This window comes from Puma concolor, chromosome C2 (assembly GCF_028749965.1).
Source record: "Puma concolor isolate L17-30 chromosome C2, mPumCon1.1.hap2, whole genome shotgun sequence".
Taxonomy (NCBI): domain Eukaryota; kingdom Metazoa; phylum Chordata; class Mammalia; order Carnivora; family Felidae; genus Puma; species Puma concolor.
In genome coordinates, this window is record NC_141675.1 from 72,358,602 (window position 1) to 72,378,635 (window position 20,034).

The following is a 20,034-nucleotide window of genomic DNA, read 5'->3' on the forward strand; positions in this document are numbered from 1 at the left end:
GACTTTAAGAGACAAAACAGACGAACATAAGGGAAGGGAAATGAAAATAATATAAAAACAGGGAAGGGGACAAAAAATAAGAGCCTCTTAAATATGGAGAACAAACAGAGGGTTACTGGAGGGGTTTTGGAGGGGAATGGGCTAAATGGGTAAGGGGCACTAAGGAATCTACTCCTGAAATCATTGCTGCACTATATGCTAACTAATTTGGATGTAAACTAAACTAAACTAAACTAAACTAAAATAAAAAGCATACAGTGTGGTTAAAGTCATATCATAAAGTTTCCTTAGCAGTCAGCATTGTTAAATGGGTTTATGTAAAATGCTCCTGTTCTTTTGAAGATATTTCAAAGATCCTTTAAAAATTGTAAAGAAGTCCAATGAATTGGAAAAATTTTACTGGATTGCAATGCGCTCTATCTCATGTTTAACAATGAGGCAATACTACACATGCACCGTCAACTTTTTAGAGTCGCTGCATCTTAGCCTGCTGCTAAAACACAGATGTGACACAGCTGTGAGGTGGATCCAAGCCCTTCCATGCGGTTCAGATTTCACCAGGACTCTGCAACCAGAGTTCTGTAACCAGGACAGGGAACTATTTCTAGTTTCATTCGCAAATGAATGGGCATGGCAAGACGTAAGAAAGGTTCACATTGAATGGTCATAAATATATAAAGAACAAAGTTAGCTTTGGAGCTAGTGTTAAGAGCTAAAACAGGAACCTATTTTTAAAAAATTTTAAAAAAGGGCTCATGTTCATGTCATTCATCTTTCTTGAATTCTGGTGCAAATGTAAAGAACATCAACCTGTATTTTTTCAGTGTGGGATAAAATTATTTTGTAAATGGCACAGTATTTTTAGCCATTTTAGTTGAACCTTGAGCATTTGCCCAGATTGTGTCTTGTGACGTGTCCCTTGTAACTAGTTTTGTTGAAATGTGTTAACTTCAGTAAGTATACTAATAAAGCAGAGAAAAGCACTGAAGAGTGATAGAGAAAATCTGGGAAGAAGGCTAGGCAATAAGAAACATTAAAGGAATATTCAACCAATAATGAAACATATTAAAATAAAATGTAAAAATATGATAAGATATATAGTTCAGTGGCCAATTAAGACAATGAAGAAGGCCAGATAGAGATGGGAAGAAACTGAAAAAACAGATATAAATACAGTAGGTAAGGAGGAAGATGATTGCTCATCTCTTAAAAAATGCCTCAGGGGGCGCCTGGGTGGCGCAGTCGGTTAAGCGTCCGACTTCAGCCAGGTCACGATCTCACGATCCGTGAGTTCGAGCCCCGCGTCGGGCTCTGGGCTGATGGCTCGGAGCCTGGAGCCTGTTTCCGATTCTGTGTCTCCCTCTCTCTCTGCCCCTCCCCCGTTCATGCTCTGTCTCTCTCTGTCCCAAAAATAAATAAACGTTGAAAAAAAAAATAAAAAAAAATGCCTCAGTGCTAGTGATATATTCTCTTTGAAATTATTATTCTCAGGTCAAATAAAACATTAAAGGATTAAAAATACACTGTCCCTAAGAACTTCACAGCAACACAGATCTAGAAATGGCTTTGGAAGAAACTGGAAAATATAGCCTGGGACTATAGCAGTATGTAAACTTGCTTTTCCCTCTATTAGAACCTTGACAAAGAGCTTGTTAGATAAATATCTGGTAATGAGAGAACTTTGTTAGCAGTGAAAATGACCCAAGCTGGTGATGTCAATTCATGCAAGGAATTCAACAACAAATCCAACACCCTAACTAGATGTTCTTTTTTCCCATCATGGCTTAAATTGCTGCAGCAGGAATTTAGAGTAGACACAAGGAAAATATATTCTGACTGACACTATTGCAAGACATCAAAATGGGTCACTTAGGAAAGTTTTGGAATATTCTTTCTTTCCTGGCAACTGCTAAAATTGAACTAAATTAACTAATTGCTAAAATTGTTAAAATAGAACTGATGCTCAGGGATAGCCCTAGGCAAAAGTGGACAACCAGAGACTCTAAGACCATCTCAACAAAAGAAAGGCTTAGAAATCTTGGAATCCAGAGATTCCCAAGCTTGTTTGCACATTGAGTCACCTGGGAATCTTTTCAAAAAGCCCAGATCATAGCCAGGACCAAGGAAATCACAATCTCTGGGGTGGGACACAGGAATCAGGATTTTTGAAAGCTTCCCAGTTATAACATGGTCTCATGTTACAAAAGTAACAACTGAGGCCCAGAGGGAAAGAGACTTTTCCCAGCCTGCCAGGGCAGCTAGGGAAGAGGAGAATTATAACCAAAGTATAACCAACAAACCAAAGTTTGTTGGCCCTGATCTGATACAAAAACAAGCAACCTTTTTGTATGTTTATGAAATCAATACATTATCATTATAGATAACTTGAAAAAACATTGAAATTGCCAATGGAAGTCAATAATCTCTCAATTTTACCATCTAGAGATAAATTATTAATCATTGTTGATATCTTTGCATTTCCTTCTGCTGTTTTCTCAAGGTCCATATATACTTTTAAACTTTTGTAAAAGTTAGGATTATGTTTCTGAGAATAACAGTAGACTTTCTGGAAAGTCCGGAACTAGAGGTACAGGTTGTTTGGGGATACTGAGCCATATCCCTGCTATTTTTCTCCCCCTCCCTCAGGGGACACATAGCATGAGGCCCCATCTTTCCTGACACTTGCATCTAGCCTGAGGACCAAACGGATTCAGGACAGACCATGTAAGCTCTTCCTGAGTAATGATGCAAAGCCCAAATGTAAGAAGACTGCCTTGTGTAGGTAGTGTCATCACCAGCTGCACACCTAGGTTAGGGACTCTGGGGCTAGAGGAAGCTAGATTGAGAAACTGTGTCTGCTTTTGCTCATGTGGCCATTTTAGTTCCATTATGTGTGGGGTCCTTGCCTGAATAAATCAGGACCTCTACCTAAATTTACAGTGGTGTTTGTGTTTTTTTTTTTTGTGTGTGTGTGTGCATAAACACACATTGAGTGTGTTCTCAAACATCCCAGACAACCTGAAGGATGCAAAATTATTATTTTGAATAAGGTACATTCTTATTATTGATCAAAATAATCACTGTGATTTGGTGGATCCATAACATCAAACTTATCTAATAAAAAATATAATTCTAATTTTGAAGGCCATACTGTATTATTGCCACCTGGCCAGTTAAAACTAAAACCTAATTTATGATGTGATTTTTTAAATCTGATGCTCACAATCCAATATCTATTTACTATAAGTAGAGAATAAATGCTTTAGTACCCTAAAACAGCTCATTTTGAAAAGGAAGACAATTTGCTGAAGACAAATGAATCTTAAATGATTTAGAAAAGGAAGTGGTTGTGAGAAGTAAGATGATTCATTTTCAGAAATACTAAATAAAAGTTGTGCTATTTAGTTAAAATAGGTTTGCAACCTATTGGAAATATGTATGAACACAACCACCCTCCCAAAATGGAGTCCCAAACCCTTAGACACTTTACTTCCTGGTTCTTCTTCCCCTCTCCATTCCGTTAGCTTTGCAATGAGCATGCACTAAAGAACAGAAGTCTCTGTGTCACCTCAAGGAATGCACTTTTTGCCTTACATGGGCATAGGCGACTTCTGGGTAAGGCTTTAACCTCTGTAGTACTCAGCCAATGAAGAATCAGGGTAGAGACTTGCATGCTAGGAGATAAATTGCCTGGTGTAACTGTCCGGTGTGTGCTTGTCCATCAGACACCCACTCTTGCAATGCAAGAATGTTGATTAAAGCCTCACTTCTTTGTGCTCTGAGTCTCTGTGTCCCCGCTTTGGGTGAGTGGGTTTATTTCTCACAGTGGTTAACTTCAAATGTAATTTTCTCAAGCCCCCTTTACTTTGGGGGCTGCATAAATGATTTCGGTAAACATCCTGTTCCTATCACAGAAACACACCTGAGGTTAACCGGGGGAAACACATTCTGATTGGTTTTACTTATTCTATGAAAATGAAATCTTTTTTCACATTTAGGTGTAATGATAGAGTGATCTACTTATTTCCCTTCTGTCATTAGATCAGGTAGTCAGTCTATATTGTATTATGTTTGCATTTCAGAAACACTTCAGAAACATGGAGAGCTCATCCACTCATCCCTCTACTATGATTACCCAAGTTTTCTGATGTAGTACATAACTGGTGTTTAATAATCATGACATTCTGATCTGAGGGACTGACTTAAGGTTATTTACTTATCCATTTTTACTCTTTGGATGCAAAGTAACTAAGAATTCCCTGTAAGTCTTTTATTCTCAGATTTCATCATGCAATTCAGCATTTCACAGGAAATCTAATTCATCTGAATAAATTGGATGTGTGGTATTGATAATTTCCAGTTATGTTTTAATACCTTTCTGCCTTTTACTTACTCTCTGTCCTTGCCTCTCGCCTTTCTATTAAAAAAGATGGCTGCCCTTGGCAGGGACTGATGTGTATTTCAAAGAATAACAAATAGTTTTAATATAAATTAAAATAAACATATTAATAAAAGAAATCTGATGTAAGAAAAAAATACACCTCCAAACTAAATTTCAAGTTCAAATAATTTTTAATATTATTTACTATCTGAATTCTGAATTTCCTCCTTCTATCAATACCTCCCAAGCCAGGAAAAAAACTAGCTCCGAGGGAATGTGTAAACATGGGCCCTAGTTCTGCTTGCCAGTAATCAGCAGTGTGTGCTTGGACAAGTCCCTTAGCATCCCTGAATTTCAACCCTTTCTCTGCAGTGATGGAGTGGGCCCTATAAATCCTTGGTATGAGGTACCAACTCTAACATGGCCTGTGACATCTCTTGTAGGACAGTAACCTCTTCCAGAGAAGACTGGGGACCTCTGGGACCATCATTAAGATCTATGAGGCTTAAGTTTATGTGTCAACTTGACTGGGCCATGGGGTGTCAAGGTTAAACATTATTTCTGGGTGTGTCTGTGAGGGCAGTTCTAGATGGCATTAGCATTTGAATTTTCAGACTAAGGCAGATGGCCATCTTTTATGTGGGTGGGCATCATCTAATCTGTTGAGGGTCTGAACAGAACAAAAAGGCAGAAGAAGGGAGAATTCCTCCTCCCTGCTTATCTGAATGAGCTGGAACATTGGTCTTCTGTCCTCAGACCGGGACTTATACCATCAGCTCTTCTGGTCCTTAGGTCTTTGGATTTAGACTGGAGCTACACTACCAGATTTCCTGGGTCTCCAGCTTGCAGACAGTGGATTGTGGGACTTCTCAGCCTCCATAACTGTGTGAGCCAAGTCTTTCTAATACATCACTCTCCCTCTTCTTCTGTCTTTATATAGCCTACTGATTCTGCTTCTTTGGAGAATCCTAATATAAGATCTAAGAAACCGATGATTGATCACTTGGGAAGAAGAGATAGAACTCGTTACCTTCATGGAAAAGGACTGCTTTCTTAATCAATAGGAAATTTTTATTTACTGAACATCAATTATGTATCCAGCATTATATGATATATCATATACCTTAGTCAAATGAATAAAGGAAATTCAAGATGACACTTTGCCCACAGAGAGGTTACTGATTCTCCACTGAACTCTCTATGGTTGTGCGTTTGACGCTCTACTTATTAAACCAATGTGCAGCTTAAGTGTCATCAGAAAAGAGAGGTCTCTCATCATTTAGTGTTTTGATTTTATTTTATAAAAAGCCTTTCAAAGCCAAAATGGGCAGATAGCTCTACTGAATTAAATATAGAACTGAAGACTAGAATTATTTTATTCCTGACTTCCATTATTTGACAAAAATAAGACATTTAACCTATAGATCTTACTTTTATTCCTTTTCAATAAATTGGGAATAATAATATTCAACATTATAGGAAGTTTTATAGAATACTAATGATTGGTTTATATGGGGCAGCATTGTTATTCAAGAGATGGAGTTTGGAATATTCTAGAGAAATAGAATTACATTATTCTTCCTATAGACACAAACTTCCTAGAGAGTTATTTAATAACTGCTCCTAAAAGTAAAAGAAATCCAGAGGAGAGAGAGAGAGAGAGAGAGAGGGAGGGTGGGAGACAGGCAGAGGGAGAGAAAAAAGATAAAGAGAAGAGGGAGAGGCATTCTAATTTTCCTACAAATATCAGAACTGGAAGGTACCTGTGGCAGAGACTGCTAGCTGTCAGTCAAAATATCCTCTCCTTTCTTCTGTGGTGATAGCACTGTGGTCATTTCCTAGCCTCTCTTATAGTTTGGGGAATGGGTGGGGGTGGTGATGTGATGTGTTTGACTAAGCTCCAGTTAGTAGAGTGTGAGTAGATGACATCTGGGCTGGAGCTTTTAGGAAGGTGGGCCTGCCTCCTCCAACGTCTCTTTCCCCTGGCTGGGGGTGGAGCAAGAAAGCACTTGTGACTTGGCTTTGACCGTGCAAGTGAGGATAACACCCTAAGGAACCAGGGTGAATTTTGGCATGGAGCAGATCTGCCTGCTAGTCTGGCACTTTTATTTTTAACAGAAGAAATAAACTATTTTGTTTGAGCAATTGCATTTTGAGGAATATTGTATGGCTGCTAGTGTTACCCTAACTAATACTGGGTCTCACAATCATCAATCCCAGTGTTTTCTGAAACTTGAGTCATTTGATCCTAACTACAATTTATCATTTCCATATTCTATCTTATTTACTTAATGTATGTTGTAATTGATACAGTTCTTTTATTTAAATAGGTGAAGTCTACTCTATCCTTGTCTAAATTATGTCCACAAAGTCATCAGTTTGAAGTTCTAGTTATATTTTTCTAATATATGTTAAAATAAATGCATAATTATTAAAATGCTCATCCATTTTCCACCTAATCTTATAGACCAACTACATAAAACACAATCTAATTCAAACCTCTCATTTTACTGATGAGAAAGCTGAGGCCCAAATGGTAAGATACTGGCATGGGTAGAACCAGGATCCACGTCTAATTTGAGACTTTTCCTATGTACATTACATGCTATCTCACCTTTTCCAGGTGAGTTTAACATGTGATTCCTGTGTACAGAATCTTCCAACAAATGGTTTAAATTACTTTCAACTACAGTCTGACCGATCTTTAGAAAATCTCTTTGTAGAGGAAGGGATAAAAATTATTGTCCAGGTTTAGTCAACGCACAGGGCACAGAACAGTCTGTAACCGCTCAAGGCTGGCTCAGATGGAGTGTGTATCTTTTCATGTTCACCTTCTTTTGCACCAATTCACTTAGTAAATGTCTGTTGATGAGATCATGTCCAGAATGCAGATCCTATATTTCTCTGATTTGGAGTTAAGCTCTTTTTTGGTCTGGAGCTTATATCCAAGCTACTTTTTGGTCTGAAGCTAGTATACAAATATGATGGTCTAGAAGACCAATCCATGGATAACTGAGGTTTTGTTAGAATGGGTCAAGTTAAAGATTTTATTACTTTAGCATTTACACAGTGGATATCAAGGGACAGTAGAAGAATATGATAACCATCCATAGCACTGACTTTAAAAAAATACAGGCAAACTCTAAATAACCCTCTTCCTTTAAATAGATCATCTGCCCATAAATTTATTTAAGACCATCTTACACCTCTTTATACTTTCATCCATATCACCTATGAGGGTTTATCACAAGTTATTCTGCAATAATTCTTCTCTATGCTTCATATTATTTTGGAAATTTGTTTGTGTAAAATGAAAGGAAAATGACTCAATATGAGAAAAAAGGAACTTTTGCCAGCTTCCCAATGCACAGTATCCCAAGTTTGCAGAATACATCTGATTTTTATGTAATCTATCTACAAGTTGACATGGGAAGCATGTTCACTAACATGACATTATAAGCTTTGGGATATCTGTATCCTGGTAGTTAATCTCAAGATTCCTTCAATATTGCCCAAAGAATGTTTTCAGATATTTTCAAAAGATTTTCTCCTTTTTGGATATTGAATCTAAGTCAGAATGATTTAAGTGATGTTTAATCCATTAATCTGTTCTACATTCTTCAAAGAGGTGACACTGTCATAGAAAGCAAAAGGAAATATGAGGGGGTGATAAAGGCAGATAATTGTCATGGTAGGAGTACACCCAAGTCAGTAGTGTTTTACATAATCTTATATTAATCAAAACAGTTAGAGGATGGTCTCCAATTTCCTTCAATCTTTTACTATTTCTGAGGTTCCTATCAGATCCATGGTAGATATGCACAGAATAACTTCAGGTGAAAACAAAATTTCTACATGGAAAGAACTTTTTAGCTTATGTCACTAGAACTGGATTTAACTGTTGGGTTGTTTTGAATATGGAGAGATAAAGAAGGTCACCCATATTTCTAGAAAAAGGAATTCTTTTACTATCCATGTTCATTACTGGTAACACTAATTACCAATTTGCCTGTGATTTCTTATAAAGCTCTGCTAGAAGGAAAGTTAGCCTGATGCCTGAAGAGAAGTTATCTTGAGGGCCATGTCCTTTGTGATAGGACATAGAAATGGAAAAAATGAGACTTGTCATGAAGAGATGTGTAGACACTGTGAAGAAGAAAAGGCAAGACCCTGACCAGATCCATGGTGAAGGGATGAATATGTCCCTAAGGAATGTGGACTGTCACTAAAAGGTCTTTGTTCATACTCCCTTGGGGATCAGAGAAGATAAATTGAGAACCAGAATAAATGGGAGAGGGTGGTTTGAAAGACTACATTCTAGGGTGAATGAATACCTTCTTTCTATTCTACAAGGGTAATCTTTCCATTTTTGAAGTACTGAAATGGATTGGGAATGGAGATGAGGAAGAGTATGAAATAGAATGGGGCTTGGAGGAGTAGAACAACACAATAATTATTTGCTTAGTAAATTAACCCAACATGTAGCAACTTAAACAAACATTTACTATGTCATACGGCTTCTGAGGGAGCCAGGACTTTGGGAGTAGCTTGGCTGGGTGATTCTTACTTGGGGTCTCTCCTGAGGTTGGAATTAGGCTGTTGGCTGGGACTGCAGTCATCTAAAAGCTTAATGGGGTTTGGGGAGATCCACTTCAAAGATGGCTCATACACGTGGCTGTTGAAAGGAGGCATCAGGTCCTCCCTGACTGTTGGTAGAATGCTTTGCTTCTCAACTGCCAAGGGTTCTCATGACATGGCAGCTGGATTTCCTCCAGAGCAAGTGAACAGAGAGAGAAAGAGAGAGAGAGCGAGCGAGAAGGAGGCTACAGTAGCTTGTATGACCTAATCTTCAAAGTCACACACCATGGCTTTGACTTTATTCTATTTATGAAAAGTGAATCACTAAGCCCAGCCCACACTCAAGAGAAGGAGAACTAAGCTCCATGTTTTGAAGGGAATGTGAAAGAATTTGTGGACATTTTAAACTACCACATGCAATATCACAAGTGAGGCTCAACAGGAGAATTGGGCCTGAGGAGAAATCAGATTTCTAGAATTTAAAGGTTTTAGTAGACTCAATTAATTAGCCAAGAGGATTTAAAATTATACTTCCTGTTCTTTTTCTTGCTTCTGACCACTATATTCCTTTTGTCTGTGCATCTTCATTTTTCCTTATTCACACATGTCATTATTCTTTTTCAAAATTTGCTCACAAGGATCCCTCCCTCTGGGTAAAATTAGAGCTGTGAAAACATTGATTAAAACGTGTACAATAAGCATTATGATAGTATTGGGACCAAGAGTAATGTGACTTTGATTCCAGGGATACAAAGTTCATCTTCTGTTAGTAGTTTTGTGACATTTCTTAAGCACCCACTAATGAAGAGATGCTTGGATGAAATACATGCATTTGAGGAATCAATTGCTAATTTGTTCCTTTATGCACCCAGCAAAAATTTGTAGGGCCTTGCTCTGCACCAGACTCTCTGAAAGGTGCTGAGGGCATAAAGAAGGATGCAACATGGTCCTGCCTGGAAGAAGTCAAAGCCTAGTGTGGAGGTGGCCATGTAAACCCATAGTAGCAACATCATGTGATAAGCTATACTTGAGTGATCCCCTGAGCTGTGTGCATATATCTGTGATTCTTCCAGCTCTTTAAGGGCAGAGGTTGTCTTATTCAATTTTGTATTCTTAGCACCCAGCATAGTGCCTGGCCTATAGAAGGAGCTTAATTTGTTACTAAGAATGAATTTGTTACTAAATCCAATTAATTTGAAGGCTGGGGCACCTAGAGAGACTAACCAGCAAAATACAATACTACCAGATGCTGGCTCTTTCCTTCCCTGCTAAATAGGGATAAAGGATATACTTTTCATGTGTGGTTGCAAGTGTGCTGACTGCCCACGTGACTTCTCTCTCCTCCACAGATGCAACACAGTTCCCGCTAGGGATCTCCATTCCTGGGAGGCAGCTTCAGGCCTCATTGAGCTCCCAAGGCTCCTTCCCTGATTCTCACTTCTGAGACTCCTTGTGCATCCTTCCTAGAGACCCATTGTAGCTGACAGTGCGTAAGCTAGATGCTGGCTAGAAAGAAAATCCAAGAGGAAAGTAAGTTACTTTCCCTTCTTGTTCAGGGAAGATTTTTCTTTTAAAGTCTAGAATATGAATATTTGGTTCTATGTCCTAAAATTACAACACTTTTGAACAGAGATGAAGTTTTGGTGATTTTTCAATAAAATGGAAGATACCGAAGCAAAAGCATCCTCCCCCTCCACCATACAAAGCCTTACTTGATTTAACAGTTCAGCTTGAGCCTAAGCAATGTCAGCCTTTGCACATAAACAGATTCCCAGCTCATTTAAGATATGCAATAAATGTGCATGTGGCATTAGATGTCTTTTCTCTAGTAGAAGAGACTATTTTTGAGCATTTTAGCTCAAACATTATTGATTTGTACATTGTCATGTATTATGCTGTGGAAGTAAAAACCAGTTCGTACCATGTAAAATATAAAACATGCCTAATATTACTCATGGCAAGGACTGGTCAGTGCTACCTGCATTGTTATAAATGTGTCTCACTGACTGATGTTGAGATGAGGACAACCACACAAGACACTTCAGCATAGCCTTGGCCGAAATCTATATGCCATAGACAGAATTGTTTGTCTCCAATCAGCAATGAAAATGTAAATACTAAATTATATTAGGAGGTGATATGGTACTTTACATGCAACAACAGAGAGAAGGAAGTGCTGACCACATTAGGTGATTAACAATCAGCCAGCCATCCATTAATTCAACAAGTATTTACTGAATACCTACTAGGTACCAGATATTGTTCTAGACATCAGGGTAGAGTGGTAAATAAGAGACAAGTTCCCCTTTCTCACGGAGGTTACATTTTAAAGTAAAAAGACAGACAACAAACTGACAGAAACAAACAAGAAAAGACCCAGTGATAAATATAAGGATGAAAAACAAAACTCTAGGCTCTGTGATAGCAACTGGGTGGTCAGGTTCAGCTTTTCTGAGGCTTTGGCACTCAAGCTAAAATCTGGATGACAAGAAGAAAACTGCCACATGAAGATCTGGGGGGAGCGGGTCCCCACAGAAGACAGAGCAGGGCAATGAGGTTGTCGTGTGAGAGGAACAGAGCGAAGCCCCTGAGGCTCATCAGGGGACCGAGGAACAGAAGGAGCTGGAAAGGGCACCAGTATCAGGTCAAGAGCTAGGATGGCGACAGAAAAATAGGGTTTAAAGATGGAATAAAACATGAAATAGAAGGAATATTGGAAACAGATGATATAAAAATATAAGATAGAGACTTTGGAAAAATTCAGCTTCCTCCAGGCATGATTTTCCTATGTCTTACTAGTGTGAGAACCATCTCTAATAAAGCCAATCCACAGCACCTTTCTTTATTTGTTTTGCAATGAAGAACAAGGCACTTTTCGTTCTTTTAAGAATCTCATGCCCCACTACAGTGTCTACAACTTACCAGTTTTCCCTTGATTACCAACATAATACATGTTTATGATGGAACATTTGGAAAATACAGATAAGCTAATGGAAGAAGTAAGATCACTCCAAACCCAGCCTGCCAATATAACTGCTGTTAACAGATTCTCTTTATGCTTATAAATTGCAGTAATTCAGAATATGGGCCCTGGAGTCTGGGTGAAAACCATGCTTAGAAACTTGATAAATGAGTGTTACTCATTTTTCAGTTGATCGTAATTGCTTATAAAATGCTATAGAAATGTCTGAAATCTCTTTAAACCTCAGTTTTCTCATCTGCAAAACGGGAATAGTAATGTTACCTTCTTCATAAGACTACTATGAGGATTAATGAGATCATCCACATAATTCTCCTGACTGGCACACCATATGCACTTTAACATGTTAGGCATTATGCCATTTTCATTTTACAAAGTTGGGATCATATTGTAAAACTGTCAGTAAAATACATTATTATTCCAATCATCACTGGACATTTTTACATGATCTTAAATATTTTCCATAATGTAGTTTTTAATGGTTACACAGCATTTTACTATAGAGATATAATTTAGCTAATTCTCTATTCTGGGACACTTAAGCTGATTCCAAATTTTCACTATTTAAAAAATTATTGTAAAATTTCACGCTTATTTCTCTAGGATAAATTCTGAGTGGCTGGGTCAAAGGCTGGGTCATGTATACTTTGATGCCTTTCATCATATCCTCTCCATGAACTAGATTATACCCTTGGATAAGAATAATGTTAGGAAGTAAATAGTCCACATACATGTGAAGTTTTGTAGGTCTGATTTACCATCAGCTTAGTGAAATACTCCCCTCTATCCCCTGCCTTTTTTCTCCACACCTGTTCATACCTTCTGGTCAGCAACATCTTCCCTCATTCCCTAAGAAAGCTTCTCAGTTCCAGGCTTCCAGATGAGCCAATCTGCTTACAATTTTCTGATTTGCTGGGGATTCTTTACTTACAAATTCATTTCCCTTGAAGCCATAAACTCATAGGATTTTAGTATATTAGAAATCCAAGCCCCTCATCTCACAGATGAGGAAACTAAAGTTGACGGAGCAAGTGATTTGTCCAAGTTGGTCCTCTGGTCCATGCTGTTAGACAGCTAGGCTGGGTTGGCTCATTTCTTTATCTCTAATACCTAGTTCAGAAGTTAGCACATGCAGACAGTCAGTGTTTGGTGAATGAATAACTACTTGAAGTGACTTACAGCCCCCAAGGATTCTAAACTGGAAAGGACCATAGAAGTGTGGAAACTGAAGCCCATATTGGTTGATGAAATGTATGTTGTCATTTAGCTATTAGTGATAAGTTGGAATAACACATCAGTTTCTCAATTCCCAGGAGAGACAAGGAGAAGCCAAGAGAAGGCTTTGTGGGGTCAGGTGGACATCATGTAGAGAAGGGATTAAACTAATTCTGCCTTGTTCCAGAGAGCAAAGCCAAGACAGAGAAATGGAAGTTGCTGGTAGGCCAATTTCAGCATAATACATGGAAGAGCTTTTTAATGGTTAGTACTATCCAAAATAGAAACAGATTTTCTAGAAAAGAAGTTGCCCCTAATTTGAAGTATTCAAATAGAAACAGGGTATGTTTGAATAAATAATTTGTTAAGTGTGTTTGAAAAGAAACGAATTTTGTTCTATGTGCCTGGTTGGGATAGATAACTACTAAGGCCTCTCCAAAACTAAGGTGAAATGATTTTATGAACATATGTACACATACACACCAATGGATAAATGAATAATTTTTTCCTTATTGATATGTTATTTTGTAATTAGGTCTTTTGAGTTGAACCCATTGTGTTTCTCATTGTAAATGGGACCAGATAAATTCTAATGTCTTTACTGACCCAAGATTCTATGGTTCTAAATCATCTTTTTGGTGATAATTCAGTGTGCTACACATAGTAGGAATTCAAAAGATGAATTTAAATTAGCTCTTAAGTCTGGAAAAATCTACATTTAAGATAAATTGAGTTACAGGCTCCATGAGTTGAACAATTTGATTGCACTCAGCTGGTCTAAGTCAAATATATCAATTGATCACATTCAAGAACACTAATGCATTAACTTTTTTTAAACTAAAAAGGGATAAAATTAAAAGAAGAAATTTGGTGAATTGTATTGTGATGAGATAAAGTTGTTCTTATTGGATTGATGAATGATGATATTAAATTATGGCTAGAATTATTTCCTAGACTATAAAACCTTTCAATATGAAACTGCAAATATGATTTAATTGCACTTCAAGTATGGAGTTACTGAACGACTGCTCATAGTATAATAATTTCATCCAAATCCTAGTGGTAAGATAGCCACATAAATGAACCATATCACAGGAATATTTTAAATTTTCAAGATTTCAAATCATTGATGGAAATAGAGATCCTAAAATATTCATACTTGGGTTTGGTGAAAAGCTCTACTCTTACATAGCAATCTAGCAAAGCTTTGATGAGTATCATAGATGGTGTCTGTAATGTACTCTTTGTGATTCCAACCAGGGAGGAAATTGATAAAAAGACAGCAAAGGTTGCTTCTTTGGGGGCTTCTCTTCCTTCTTTCCCCTTTTCTTCCTCTTTCTGTTTATGCTTTTCTTATTAGGAGGCTAAAAAAAAGGGGGGTGCCTGGGTGGTTCAGTTGGTTAAGCGTCCAACTTCAGCTCAGGTCATGCTGTCACATTTTCTGAGTCTAAGCCCTGCGTCAGGCTCTGTGCTGACAGCTCAGAGCCTAGACCCTGCTTCAGATTCTGTGTCTTCCTCTCTCTCTGCCCCTCCTCTGCTTGCTCTCTGCCTCAAAAATAAATAAACATTAAAACAATTTTAAAAAAGAAATAAATATTCAAATGAAGCATTTCATTTGATTTATCAACATTGCCATTGTTTTGGACAATCTTAATAGTAAAAATTTATGACTCGAGTCAAGATGGGATATCCACTGGCTAGAATATCTCATAGAATACTTAAGCCTTGCTTTTTGCCTCACTCAGTTAGAAAAATGTATATTTCAGGAGGAACATGAATTTCTCTGCCTTTCAGACATTGTGCTGGATGCTAGAGAGACAGAAATATCAAGCATGAAACTTGGCCACACAGAGGCATAGCAAATTCATTGCATAGGTTCATCATGGAACACAGATGAGGCTCAGAGATCTTTCTGACCCAGGACTTCAGACAGATTGTTAAGCTATCACAGAATTGGCACAGGAATTAGCATTTATTAGTCATCCAAGTCAGAAGTTCTCTGGTAACAAATCTTATTCTAATAATCATTATCATGGTTACTTCGTGTCATTAAAGTAAGACTCATTTCATATGTATCCTGCTGAAGTCTGAGTTTTTGAATTCCACTCCCAGCAACATGAAACAGAAAAAATAATTTAAAAAGAAAGTTACCTCCACTGCTGCTTTTGCCCTTTCAAATTCTTCTTCCAAGGAGTGGTTTCTGGAAAGTAATGCACTTCCCCAGCGCTGTTCTTTGGTCAATCGAGCCTGAAATAAACCAAATGCATGGTGTTATACTACTAGAATTACTGAATACAAAAGTACAAATATTTTTCCTTTTCTCATATTTCCCTACAGTTTAAGAAGCATCTGCAAAGGATGCTATTTTTGGAGTACTTTGCAAGCATGATGTTACCCAAACTGGGATGGTACCAAAATGTGTATGAGCCTGCATGCATGATTCTTCTAAGAGTGGGTCTTAGCCCTGGTCATGTTAAAACCAAAGCCCAGGCCCAGTCTCCCAAAGATCTTACTTTCATTGGTCATGGTTCTAGGCATTGATATCTTAGTAGCCTTCCAATAGGATTCTAATATGCAGCTAAGATGGAGAATCTCCATTAGAAGCCTAGACCTAAAAACTGATATTCAGGCTTCCAGTTAGTTAGGACTAGCTTCGGGTAAAACTAAGCTGCAGAGATGGAAGGTGCTGCTAGACCTTTTTCCTTACATACACAGCAGATCGTCATGGTGAATTCTCTTTCCTTTGCCTTCCCTCTATTGGCACACATCTGCCTCATGACCAGTATCATCAGGACATTGCTCTGTTAAGTGGTAGTCACTTAGATAAGATCATGTTTGTTAATGTCAACAAGTTTGTCACAATTAACAGACATTGTGAAAGACATCTTCACTTAGCTAAATGCAAATATTCAGAAGACCAGCCTCCAGCCCCACAAAGATCTGCTGGAATTTTTAAAATGTTGCTAATTAAAAAAAAATTTTTTTTTAACGTTTATTTATTTTTGGGACAGAGAGAGACAGAGCATGAACGGGGGAGGGGCAGAGAGAGAGGGAGACACAGAATCAGAAGCAGGCTCCAGGCTCTGAGCCATCAGCCCAGAGCCCGACGCAGGGCTCCAAGTCACGGACCGTGAGATCGTGACCTGAGCCGAAGTCGGACGCCCAACCGACTGAGCCACCCAGGCGCCCCTAAATGTTGCTAATTTTTAATTTCACAAAAACTAAATACATTCTTTTTGAAAAAAATTAATGTTTTCAGAATCATGGAAAATAAGAGGTGTACCTCTAGAACTTCTTGTTGGTTGCATATATATTTATGTACCCTAGACAGTAACGTGTTACAAAAATTTTGGCGACATCAAGGGTATGCTATTCTGTAGCTTACTTTTCTTCATTCAACAATATATCTTGGAGAGTGTCCATATTTAGTATTTATAGATCCACTCTATTCTTTCCCAGGGATTTCCTAGTAAAGTATATACTGTGGTTTGTTCAGACCTTTCCCCACGAGAACTCAGGGTGTGATTTTTTTTCTCCATGTAATTGCTTATTTTCTTGTCTATCTTTCTGCTACACTGTGTGATCCATGAGGGTAGGATTTTGTCTGCGAACTTTTGTTCTCCCCTGTACCCAGCCTAGGGCCTGACAAGTGATGTATACCCTAAAGATGCCTACAGACTGCAGGATGAGGGACTGTCCTGATAAAGCAGCTAGACCTTGGGGAACAGGAAGAGGGATGCTTGTGGAATGAAGCTCTCTACACCCTTTTATTGCCTTTTACCCAGGTGTTTGATTACTCTTCTTTAGAGATGCTCAACCTTGGCTTCTATGGGGGTTACTTGAACAGGCCTGGGCCCCACCCTAGACCAGTTAAAGAATTTCTGGGGGTAGGGTCTGGGCACTAAATGTTTAAAAGCTCTTTTGGTGATTTTGAAAAGCAGTCATGTATGAAAACCATTGTTCCACAGCAAAACGTTGCCCTTCACTGAGCACTTACCATCTATATAGCTCAGCTGCTTTTCATTTTTTTCTCCATCATTGCTGGTTCTCAAGAGGACCCCTACCCCCTTATTATCACACAGTTGTAATACCAGAGCTCACTACATGCCAGATGCTGCCTCAAGTCCTTTAGATACTATAACTCACTTTGTCTTTTCAATAACCTGTGAAGTAGGTATTATCACCAACTCCATGAAATTGAAGCACAGAAAGTGAATTAACTTGCCCAACATCACACAGCTAGTAAGTGGTAGGGCTGATGTTCTGAGCCATGTTCATAACTACTGCACTATACTGCCTCTCACAGGAGGCTGTGCTCATGAACCTCTCAGAGGTTCATGCACGGTTGAGGGAATCAACCAAGAAGTCCTCAAGAATATAGTGGGCTGAAAACAATAATGATGTAATTGTTATGCACAAGTAAATTGTTATGCATAAATAACAGTCTGTGTTTCGCACTAATGAACAAGGAAGGTTAATTTATTGGAACCTTAATTCATGTTTTCTCCTCGATATATTCACTGCTGTGTCCCTGGTATCTCCTACAAACAGTAGCTGCTCCATAAGCAGTCAGTAAATACTTGTTGAAGATATGCTGTTGGAGAATATGTGAATGAATTACTTAAAGGTATTTCTCTTCCCTACTCTCAGAACACTATGTGTTCTCAGTCAAGGTTTCTTGGTAAATCTAAGAGGCTAAGGGGAACTTGTAGGAAATTGAGAGGGGACTTATTTTTTGGTTCTGTGCCTGGAGTGGCAGAGGTCTGTGTTAGCAAGGCCCTGTGCCCTGATTCTCGGGAAGGGGAATGACTGCAGGGTGCCTTAGCAGAACACCTAGTAAAGAGCTAGGCCTGTTAGCAACACAGAGGTAAGGCCTCTGGAATAGTGTGTGTGGTCAGAAGAGGGAGGGCGATGAGGACACATCCAAGTCTGCATGGGCATCAGTGCCTCATTCTCAGGTGGGCCAAGCTCAATGACCACCATGAACAAGCTCCTTCTCTTGTTCTCTGGGCCTTGTGAAAGCTACTACTTTCTCTCAACCCAGATAATTGAGGCAGGGCTGGGGGCAGAGAGCTCCAAAAACATAAGTGGGATTGACTGTCACAGGTTCCAGAGATTAGGATGTAGACACAGATCTTTTGGGGACAGCTGTTCATCCCGCTACCACCCTTATCTGACACTCTTGGGTCACAATACATTTCGGTCACTTTACAAATATAAAGGTGCAGATGGTTTGCAAATTTTTAAAACTGGTAAGTCGTTAGGATGGTATAGCCTGGTAACAAAGTTAACACCAAAGATGATATGATCTTATTGTCTTGTAGAAAGTTAACCAATCTTATATCAAACTTGGAAATCTTTTTCTGGCATTTCTTTCCCAACCATTTCTGTTCCTTTACTTTGGAACTAACTCTTTTGTCTTCCTGCTGGTTCCCTCATTAATGAAATAAATAAATAAATTTTAAAAATGTGGACACATGGTGAGAAATAAGCTGTGTATTTATATAATAATGTCATAAATGACCCATGAATGGAATGAGAAGAAAGAGAAAGCACTAATATTTTTGTCCCAAGGCATCTCCTTTTATTAGAGGCACTTTTTACCAGTGAAATATGATCTGTCTTGCCTGTGAAGCCTGACCTAACAGAACTCCATTACTGTCACTGGCTTCCCTTCATCAATGTTTCACGACCCAAGTGGATTATGAATCACAGGACGCAAAGGGCACCATATATCAGGAAGAAGAGGCAAAATCTCTCTCTCAGGATTCTAGACTTACAGTTCATATTCTCTTTGCCGCTTAAAACAGCAAGTGTAAACAGAATCCTACTGTGCAAATGAAATTTTATTTCAGTAGTACAGTTACTATTTAGGTAAGTGCTATTTTCCACCTAGTTAGAAAGGCCTTAAGTCATTACTAAGACAAGTTATTGTCTACCTCACATTTTAAAGCCATTTATTTTGTCCAAGGAAGCTAAGCTAGATGTTATAAAATATAGAAAAACACTGCAAACAAAGGCAGTTTTCAAGCCAAGAGTAATATGCAACTAAAAAGGTTCTGAAACTTTTCAGCCCCCAGACATGCTAGTTTAGGATTGACAGTGAAATACAGATTCTAACACCTAAAGATCAGCCTTTCTTTCAACCAAGACTTTTTTTTTTTTTTTTTTTTTTTTTTATCTAATTTCTTTACAGGCAAAAAACTGTCGTCTGGGAAAACAGATAAGCAATGCTGGTAAGCTGCAGATATTGTTTAGTACTTGACTAGAGGAATGGTCAGCAAAACAATGATAGCCATAAATTTGAGTTGTGGCTGTTTTGGTATCACAGTGGCTATATTAGTAGTTCTCAAGCTTGAGTGGGCATCAGAATCATTTAGAAGTCTTGTCCAGACACAGATTGCTGGGACCCACAACCAGGGTTTCTGCTTCAGTACGTGTAGGTGTGGGAGTGGGGGCCAGAATCTGCATTTCTAACAAGTTCCCAGGTGATGCTGATACTGCTGATGTAGGGCCCCACGATGAGAACTTCTGATCAGATGCTGACATTCCGTGTAGGCTAGTGGAACTCCGGAGTTTACAAATATACTCTGATGTCGGCATTACTTTGCATCATCGCATGATTTTGAAAAATGCTCCACAGTTACAACAACCTCCTGGAAGTGCCTTGGCTTTAAAAATAGTATTTTAATTGGTTTAAGCTAATTGGATTTTAAGGTATTACACTCTCTAAAGAAAAAGGATTTTTTTTTTTCTCCCAGCTGCTGTTTGTTCTGAATGATAAGCACTGGGTGAAGGATAAGAAGAATTAAATAACTCTTTAAGAATATTGTTTTATTCTCTTTATTCAAAATTATGATTTGAAAATTACTGTATTTGT

At 38.3% G+C, this 20,034-nt stretch overlaps 1 protein-coding gene across 17 annotated transcripts in view; it reads right to left on the minus strand.

Moving 5' to 3' along the window:
• Positions 1-20,034, minus strand: part of PEX5L (peroxisomal biogenesis factor 5 like) — a 231,150-nt gene that overhangs the window by 53,943 nt on the left and 157,173 nt on the right. For all 17 annotated transcript variants that reach the window (XM_086674787.1, XM_086674792.1, XM_086674786.1 and 14 more), the window contains one exon: positions 15,306-15,401. In XM_086674787.1, the coding sequence (XP_086530913.1) occupies positions 15,306-15,401 (96 nt within the window). The remainder of the gene's footprint in view (positions 1-15,305; positions 15,402-20,034) is intronic.